Source organism: Crocuta crocuta, unplaced genomic scaffold (assembly GCF_008692635.1).
Source record: "Crocuta crocuta isolate KB4526 unplaced genomic scaffold, BGI_CrCroc_1.0 scaffold224, whole genome shotgun sequence".
NCBI classification, from domain to species: domain Eukaryota; kingdom Metazoa; phylum Chordata; class Mammalia; order Carnivora; family Hyaenidae; genus Crocuta; species Crocuta crocuta.
The window spans coordinates 2,577,952-2,587,900 of NW_027529545.1; the positions used below are offsets into that span (position 1 = coordinate 2,577,952).

Here is a 9,949-nt window from a genome sequence, read left to right on the forward strand (position 1 = left end):
CCCTGATCATACCCTAGATGCCAATGAGCATGTTGCTGGGGGGAGCCGAGCTCAACCTGTGTGACTCCACCACAGGGCGACTCCTCGAAGCTCGCGCCTGCTTTCCTACCGATTTTGCTGCTTGCGCCTTTTCCCTTTGCTCGGTGTGTTCTGCATGCTTTCCCTGTAATAAGTCCTGGCCATGAGCACACCGTGTGGTGCGCCCTGGCCAGTCCCCCTACGTACTGGTGCTCCGGGGGACCTCTAAGGCCGCAAGTAGACTCGACTCATAACGGATGGCATTTTTCTTTTCCCAGCGTCGAGATCGGTGAGAGCGTGAGGGGCGAAGATGTCTATATCATCCAGAGTGGCTGCGGAGAAATCAACGACAACCTGATGGAGCTCCTTATCATGATCAACGCCTGCAAGATCGCGTCGTCTTCCAGGGTGACTGCCGTGATCCCGTGTTTTCCGTACGCTCGACAGGATAAAAAGGACAAGGTATGAGATTGGCGTCCTGTTGGAAGAACCTGCTCTGGGTTAAGCCTCCACATTCCCCCCTACCCTCCCATATTAACTCCGACTCTCTGGAAAGCACTGCTTTCTGTTTTAAGGATCGTGGAAATAGGGTTTCTCATCCTGGCTTTTCAAAGGTTTGTCTCTGAACCGGCCATTCTGTTAATATTTATAGATCTACATACAGATAAGGCATGTTTTTGCATGTATTACGATCCCAAACAGCCCCGGTGATGAAATTGCCGTGTATCTTTATGGTGGTGGCTAGAACTTAATAACCCCACCCCCACTCGCCGAGTACAGAAAATCGGGGAGTGGGGATCACATCCCTGGAGCGTATCAACGCCAGTCTCTTGGTTGTGATTCTACCCTATAGTCTTGCAAGGAAAAAGTCAACGATGTTACCTTTGTTCTTCTTGAAAGGTTACAAAGTGATAAAGGTAACATCGTTGACTTTTTCCTTTAGCAGCACGGGGGCTAGAGGAGGCTGTGTGGGTTTCTGGAAGAAATTAAAGGTCTAGTCCCTGCCTTTGGGAGAAGGGAGAGAAGTTGGAATTTCCAGGGAAACGTAGAGGGGATTGTATTAGTTTACCACAGCAGCTGTAGCACATTACCACAGACTGGGTGGCCTAAAACAACAGAAATGTGTTCTGTCACAGTTTGGGAGACTCCGCGGGAGAAGAAGCCTTCTTTGCCTCTTTGGATTTCCGGTGGCTCCTGGCATTCCTCGGCTTCTGGAAGNCATGGCCTTCTTCCCTGTGTCCGTGTGTACTTTCCTCTTTTACAAAAGGACCGTTGCTGGATTAGAACCCATCCTCATCCAGAGCGATTGCATTTTGATCTTTGCCTTCTATCTTTTACTATTTCTTTATTGTTATTTCAAATTCTGTTTAAGTAATCGCTGCATCCAAGGTGGGGCTCGAACTCACAACCCTGAGATCAAGAGTCGCAGTCGCTTCTGACCGAGCCAAGCCGGGCGTCCCTGCAAATGTCCTGTTTTTAAACAAGGTCACATTCTGAGGCTCTGGGTGGACGGGTTTTAGGGGGGATATCACTCAAACCACGATAGGGATCAACCCCTAGGCTTTTATCTGCTTTATGTCTCTTACGAGTAGGTAGCTGTTCATTCGGGTTCCATGTGAGTCCTTCCATTTTGCAAGACACGTGGCTGTTCTGTGATGTGACTGATCATGAGGAAAGTTTCCCCCGATACACCTCCTCCATTCATCTCCCTCATTTATTTTCTGAAACAACACAGGTTGTCAAACAGCATACAAGAGTCCCTCCTATATGAAAAAAATCCTTTTATAAAGTTGCTTTTAAGTGTATTTATTGATTTTGAGAGCAAGAGCGAGAGAGGGAGGGAATCCCAAGCAGGCTCAGCGTGGAACATGACGTGGGGCTCGATCCCACGAACCATGAGATCATGACCTGAGCTGAAATCAAGAAGAGTCCGAGGCTGGCCCGACTGAGCCACCCAGGCGCCCCCAAAATCCCTTTATGAGTTCAAATTCCCGTTCCGAGGTCCCCCTAAGTTTTAATGACTCTTCAAGTGCGATTCCCAGGCCCCATGCTGAACACAGCTCTCACTTAATTTTTCACTAGAAATGTGATCTCCAGAACTCGATTCTGCAACTGAGATATGATTTGCCCTGTATCGGTTAGAAGGGGTCAGCAGACTTTTTCTGTAATGGGGTGTCTGGTCTCCGCGGCAGCAGCTGAGCTCTGGTTGTATCTCACAGACACAGGCGGTATGTAAATGGCGGGTGTGGCTGGATTCCAATGAAACCTTTGAGTATCGATACTGAAATGTGAATTTCATGTCATTGTCACTTGCCATAAAATGTCCTTCTTTTGATTTTTTTTTTTAAAATCCAGCTATTTAGTCACGTAAAAACCATTATTCACTCACAAGCAGTACAGAAACCAGGGGCTGGCTGGATTTGGCCCACGGGCCAGTTTGCCAACCCTTGGATTTTAGAGCATTGATTGGTCATGAGAGAGTGTGCGTGTGACTCTGTGACCGTGTGTATGTCACTTTGTGATTGAGCTTTCGCCGAGGGCAGCCAGAACTTTAAGCCACATACGCTGCTGTGAAGCCTCTGACCTCTTCCTTGTTCTTTATGCAGCATCTTTTATTCAACCTGATTGGGAAGTGTTCTCTGCATTTTTAGCTACTAAGCTTCCATTCGCTCTTGTCCCCTAAGTCTGATGTCCTGTCTTAGGCATTCTTCCCATTTGAGTTTCCATTGTTTAGCACCTTCGTTGTTGTCCATATCACAGAGGAGCCAATAATATTCTGCTGTTTCTCTGCGGTGTAACTCTTGCCTTTGGTGCTGAGATAAGCAGTGCATTGTATCTTCTTGGGTAAATAATTCCTTTTATTGTTACAGCCGCCCCTGTCCCACACAGTAGTGGTACAGGGTAGCCCTAACTTTTCCTTAACTGATACCGACCGATCGAGACTGCTACATGTTTTGCTTGTGAGTATCCAGTTTGCGGTTACTTCTGTTTCCAAGGTTGTATTTTCAAACTTTGTTGCTCGTGTCCATTCATAATGAAGTCTTTGTTAGAGAAACTGGCACAGCTTGGCCCTGGCCCTTTGTGTGAGCCCATCTCCTGCTTTCCAGGGATGCGACCACACTCCTGGCCTCTGGCATCTGCCAGCCACCTTGCTGCCGAGGAGAACCCCACGGGGTCCCTCAGACACTAGCGGGTCTGCCTGCTCTGTGACACCTGTCTAGCTCTTCACCTTGCCTCCTGGTGTCAGACATTTGGGTGGGTATCTGTTTGGGGCCGTTTAGGGCACCTGTTTCCTTTCACTCCCTCTGAATCACTTTGCTGTAAGCGAGTTTCTTGGAAACCACCTGGTAGCTGTTTTTAGTGTTCTGTTTATTTTATTTTATTTTTTTAATGTTTGTTTATTTTTGAGATAAAGGCAGAGCATAAGCAGGGGAGAGGCAGAGAGAGGGAGGCACAGAATCCGAAGCAGACTCCAGGCTCCAAGCTGTCAGCATAGAGCCCGACGTGGGACTCGAACTCACAAACTGCGAGCTCGTGACCTGAGCCAAAGTCAGACGCTAAACCGACTGAGCCACCCAGGCGCCCCTTTTAATTTATTTTTTTAAGTAATCTCTGCACGCAGCGTGGGGCTCGAACTCATGACCCTGAGGTCTAGAGTGGCGTGCTCTTCTGACTCAATCAGCCAGATTCCCCCCCTTCCCCTTTTTCTTTAGGTTTTTATAAAAGGTGTTTTTCGTTTGGAACCCCATCAGACAGTTCCACACTTGGCGGAGCTTAACTGCTGATGGAAGAGATAAGACGTTCATTGTCAACAGTGCAGACGCAGGGATGTGGATAATGATTCAGAGACCTCACGGAGAGCAGTGGAGGGAGGCCTGAGTTCAGAAACTGTGTGGCTTATTGTTAGAGGAAACCTACTAGAGAAGAAAGAATCGTGGACGGTCGTGGGCGTTTGGTTTCTTTCGCTGCTGTAATAAATTACTCTAAATTGGGGGGCTTAAGACAATACAAATAGTTTCTCCTGCCATCCTGGTGGCCAGAGGCCGAGAACTGAGGTGTGACAGAGCCGCACCGTCTGCAGGCTTGAGGGAACGATCGAGCCTTCCTGCCTCTTCCAGCTTCTGGGGGTGGCTTCGCTCCTTGGCTCGAGGCCACGTCCCTCCGACCTCTGCTTCTGTCTTCTCTTGGCTTCCGTTATCTCCGCGGAACCGCCCTCTTGGAAGGAGCTTACCACCATTTACTCACTTTGTCCTTTGTAACAACAGCTTAAACTCTTTGTTTTCTCCTGTGTATGTTAAGGATAGTATTTGCTACCATTTCTGAAGTGCTTAGCTTATAATAAACACAGGGGGAGACCGACTTTTTCCAACAAGAGCCAGGTGTCAAATTTTTACGCTTTCGGACCACCAGATCTCTTGGTCAGCTCCACCATTTTGCATGAAAGCAGCCATATATGTGTCTGTGTTCCAATAAAATTGTATTTACGGACACTGAGCTGTGAATTTCATGTTTTTCAGACGTCACAAAATGCTCTTCGTCGGATTGTTTTTCAACCTGTTAAGAACCTAAAAACCATCCTCAGCCCACAGGTTGTACACAAACAGACCACAGGCTGGATCTGTCTCATGGGCCGCACTTGGCCGACGTCTGTTATGGTGGACACTCAATAATTGCTAGTTTCCTTCCCTGGTACAAACAGTATGACGTGGGCAAAGCTGGAAATCATTACATCTGAGAGGGTAGAAGATCGCTTCTCAGCCTTTTGGCTGAGATCAAATGTGGTATCTGACAGGGGAGGGGACCCGAGGCTTTTTTCAAAATCATTTTCAAGGTTATGTTCTCTTTTCCATTCTCAGATTGTTTCTTTCTATTTTTTATCTGGAGAAAGTGAGAATAGTTGTCCTGCTGTCAGTTTCTCTAATCTTGTAAATTTCTTTTTTTCTTTAATGTTTTATTTATTTCAGAGAGAGAGAGAGAGAGAGAGAGAGAGAGCGCGTGAGCAGGGAAGGGTCAGAGAGAGGGGGAGATACAGAATCCGAAGCAGGCTCCAGGCTCTGAGCTAGCTGTCAGCACAGAGCCCGACGCCGGGCTTGAACCCACGAACCATGAGATCATGACCTGAGCCGAAGTCGGACGCTCAACCGACTGAGCCACCCAGGCGCCCCTAATCTTGTAAATTTCTAAAGCTTGTCAATTGTATGGGTTTAGCAGGGCGGCGTCTGATACACTGAGTATGAATTTAGAAATTACCTGTGCTTTGCATCTCAGAAGTAGCAAATGCTAGATACCGCGGAGGAATGTTTGTGCCCATTATAAAATTGTAGGAAGGGCCCCACGTTGATTAGTGTTGAGAATCAGATTCTCGTACAAAGAAGTCCCAGTGATCAATTTATTCTTTTAATTATCCTGAAATTGGGTTAGGCTAAATCATTCTCACAGTCATTGAGGCAGATAACTAAGGCTTGAAAACTCGACGTGGTAGCAATTCTGTTATTAAATATTTAAGGTACAGAACGGTGTGCTGCAGAGTATGTGAAAATCTCCAAAACCAATTCTTTGCCCTTGAGGGATACATACGGTCGTTCCGAACTATGACATCCGTACATATAACATCTTCTGATGGGAGTCTTTCAGCGGGTAGTATAAGGTGGTCCCAGATGACAGAGGCCACGTGCTCAGCCAGTGCAGCGTCTCTTTGAGAGTGGACAGTCCCATTTCTCGCTGGAGTTCTGAGTGTCGCAGCATTTGGAGATTTGAACCAGACCCGGAGGGTCACACGCAGAGACCCGGAGGGTCACACGCAGTGGCCCGGCCGCAGCACGGGAGTGAGGTGGGCATGTGGGTGTCGATGGCAAGGCTTAGATTGTTTTCTGGAAGAGGGGGAGGGTGGGCCCAGTGCAGACTGGACGGAACCTCGTAGCTGGGGCCTGGAGGAAGATCAGGTCATAGGAGCTAGAGCCAGACTGGTCCGGGGGCTTTTTGTCCCAAGGGCACCTTGGAACAGAACGGGGGAGTTCAACGGTGAAAACGTGAGTGATAATACGTAGTTAGTCAAGAAGCCTGAAAAATACTTATTTCCCCATAATTTCACTTTCTGGAAACATCTACTGGTAACATTTTGAGGTTGGAAAGAATGCCTGTGTATGTCATATACGTATTGCTAACCTTAAAAGTAAACCTACCAGTTGTTTTACTAGAAAAAAGTAGGTTTATTCAAGAATTTAAAAAACTGTAGGCGGGGCGTCTAGGTGGCTCGGTTGGTTAAGCGTCCGACTTCGGCTCAGGTCACGGTCTCGCAGTTCGTGAGTTCGAGCCTCATGTTGGGCTCTGCTGACATTCTCAGACAGAGCCTGGAGCCGGCTTCAGATTCTGTGTCTCCCTCCCTCTCTCTCTGCCCCTCCCCTGCTCATGCTGTTTCTCTGCCTCATTCAAAAATAAATAAACATTAAACAAACAAACAAAGGTAGGCCATTCCAGAGAACAAAGGAAAGGTACACTTTTGAAGGAGCAAAGGGGGTAGTTGGGTTGTGATGAATCACCAACTGCGAGTCCACATGCAAGGTCACGTCTGCTTCTTCCCTTTGGGTCGGCAACTGACAAGGAGTGGGAGGGTGTTCAAACTCCCCCTCCCCAAACCCCCTGACTCCATTTACGTGCGGGTTCCTGTTACTGAAGTTCACCTTTCCCCCTTTCGATCAGGATCCTTCCCAGGGAGCATTGCCGATGAGTGGTCAGGTCCTCTGTACCTAGTGCTTTTATCTCTCGGTGCCAGGAAGGACCTTCCGTGGCTGTCATGTCTCACGTCGGAGGGTGAGCGCCACACTGAGTAACAGGGAGGGAATTAGAAGGGACAGCTCTTGGGCAATTTTCATCTGAAGTCTGTATCTTCTCAAGACCCTGAGCTCTGAGCCGGCATCAACCTAAGGGGCACATCCTTTCTGCCGAAAGTTGATAGAGAAATGCACCGTCAAAAGCAACATGACAGTTCCTGACTGTATGTCAGTTCTAAACCAGAACCCTAGGTCTGAAGATACTTACTGGCCCTCGTTGGACTTGGGGAAGAAAGGCCTCTTCCTGTGAAGGCCATCCCAGGGTCATGTTTGACTCCTGAAAGTTGCCTTCTAAACCTAGTGACTATGAGACAAAATAGTGGACTTCTGTGAGAGTCCCCCGAAGGAAATAACCGAGTGCAGTTGGGAACCTGGGGTACACACGTGACCTGAAGCAATAGTCAGTGAGCCCTTTTGCGAGAATAGCAGCACTTTCAGGACATTTTAAAGCAGCATGGTTCTCTCCGAAGAGCTGTTGAGAACCATGTGTGTTGTGAGGATGAACGTCCTGACCCTTCCGGAAACGCCCAGAGATTGGGAAATGCTGATAAAGGGCGTTTTCCTTCTTCAAAAGAGATACCAGAAACGACAGTGAGAAAAAAGCACGCAGGCCTGGTCCGGACAGCTTGGGAAAGCTGCGTTCCCAGGTGTCGTCGGCTTCGATTCCGAGAAATCCTGTCACCAGAGGGTATGCAGGTCCAGTCAGGGTTTGGGGCTTTCTCTAGCTGTGTCACGTGGATGCAAGAGTCCGCACAGTGGCCGGTGAGCAGATGCTGATAAGGGCCTTTCCGGCGAGGTTGAAGAGCCTTTGTGGAGATGGTGTCTTTCCCAAAAAGTTCCCCAAGTGGCGACGCGTGAGGCGTTCAGATCGCTGTCTCCTGTGCGCAGTGAAAAGACTGCTCTATCAGAGCCTGGTTATGTTTAATAGAAGCAACTAGACCTTGACAGTATCGAAGACCTCTCCTTATATCAACTGGGGGCGAAAGAGGGAGACGCCAGAATGCATGGTCATTCCTCTCTCTCCAAGGGTGAGAATGTATGAGTTCCAAAAACGGGGAGGACCTGAGATACGGAGGGACTAACGGCCGCACCTCTGGCCAAGGTATTTGGAGAGTCTATAAATTTTGCCACTTGAGTCTCAACAGTGTCATCCGTAAATTTGGCCGGCCCCGAGGATTGAGGGCGGTGCGCCCAATGGACGGGCCAAATAGCACCGCCTTGTTGAAGCTCCTGACTGGTAAAATGGGTTCTTTAGTTACTGCGTCGTTCAAGAGGGGATCCCCCGGTAGGGGGTCGTTTTTCCTCACAGAATGTTAGCCGCCGGAAAGGCACTGGCCTGTCTACAAGAGAAGCTTCGGTCTAGTGAGAAAACATACAAACTAGGGCCAAAACATACTTCTATCCGTGAGATGGAGGCGGGGGAGGGGAACTGCGCGAAATCCATGTGCCAAACCTCAGTTGGTCCATTGGGCAATTGACGCTGCCCAGGGGCAGTATGGAGAGGTTTCTCAGGACTGCATTTTGGTCAAGTGGGACGAGCCAAGTAAAGTAGACCCTTTTTGCAGCCTTCCTCATATTTTCCCATCGATACGGGTTCATGAATGCTGTCATTCTCTCAGTAGGCCAGTGGCTTCATGTGGGTGCATGGAAAGTGGTGAGAACGTTAGAATTTCTGGGAGGACCAGATTGTTCTTTGGTTCAAACCAGAGCTCGCTTTGTTTATCGAACCCAGAGTTATTAGATGTCCAAATACTGTCTCTCCTTCTCTGGGGCTAATTGTTGGGCGTCCCTGGTCAATTTTTCTAATCTGTCGTTTGAAAGAATGTCCCTTTGGAACATGCCAGAGGTCTGGCTGTCACTTTCCTTGAGAGCAGCGTGTGGAAATACCGGCAAGGCGGTGTCCTTTGGCCTCCAGGGAGTTGAGTCTGGAATGCCTGGGAACCTTCTTAGCCAGAGCTGCCAGCAAAAGTATGGCGCCTCATAGACAGTGGAGACAGGAGCCATTTTTGGGGAGCCATTTTTCATCTCCTCCCCATCGGAGGTAAGGAAACCTCGTCGCTGCCATCGTGTTCCAAATCACGAGCTACCCCGAAGGCATACTGACTATCAGTATAAATGTTTGTGGTTTTGCCCGGGGCTAAAATAACAGGCTTGAGTAAGAGCATATAGCTCAGCCTCCTTGGACTAAAGTAGCTAGAGGTAAATGTGACAAGCCTCAGGGAGTTCAAAGGGAGTTTGGGTAGCGTGTCCAGCATGGTATTTACCATTTTTATTTACTTTTTTTAATGATTATTTTTGAGACAGAGCGTGAGCAGGGAAGGGGCAGAGAGAGGGGGGGACAGAGAATCCCAAGCAGGCTGTGTGCTGAGAGAGCAGAGAGCCCGATGAGGGGCTTGAACCCACGACTTGTGAGGTGACGACCTGAGCCGAAACCAAGAGTCGGACGCCTCGCTGGCTGAGCCACCCAGGCGCCCTTTCCATTTCGATGCTTTAAGAACCCTCAGTAAACCGTGACAAGGGTGTATCGGTTCGCGACATTTCTTGTAAATTGTCACGGGGAGTCCAGAGGCGATCTGTCAGCCGTAGGCACTTGTGAGGGGCTTCGTCGGAGGAGGGGGGAGAAGGTGGCACAGGTAAAGCTCTCGCAGTGAGAAAGAGTTACTGGATGAGGAGCAGTTAGCCGGAGGGGTCCCAGGAGGTGAGGCGACTGGCCGCGAAGTGTTGCGTGTGACGGGAATCCAGGAGGGCTTCCGCGTGGATCACAGGGATGGCCACAGTTAGGTTGGCTCTTTCTGTCTCTTCAGTGGCCTGGACTTAGAGGGCAGTGGCACGGCTGGCCCTGGGGCAAGGGGAATGTCCCCCAGCCAGAGGGGCTGGCTGGTGGTGATACCCCCCGGGGCGATGATAGGAGAGGACCTGAGCGCATCCCCTTGCCTCTTGCCCACAAAAAGGCCAGTTGCTCCTTAGGACATCCAAGGGCAGGAGCTTTGGGCAGACTCTGCTTTCAAGTCTCAAAGGCAGTGACATCCCCCTCTTGGCAAATAACAGGATTAGCTTTGTCATTTTTTAGTAAAGCACAGAGAGGCCGAGCCGCGCGCGCG

At 49.2% G+C, this 9,949-nt stretch overlaps 1 protein-coding gene across 1 annotated transcript in view; it reads left to right on the plus strand.

The window, feature by feature from the left end:
* Positions 1–9,949, plus strand: part of PRPS2 (phosphoribosyl pyrophosphate synthetase 2) — a 41,713-nt gene that overhangs the window by 14,446 nt on the left and 17,318 nt on the right. Inside the window, exon 2 of the mRNA XM_077761403.1 lies at positions 297–480. Coding sequence (XP_077617529.1) covers positions 297–480 — 184 coding nt within the window. The remainder of the gene's footprint in view (positions 1–296; positions 481–9,949) is intronic.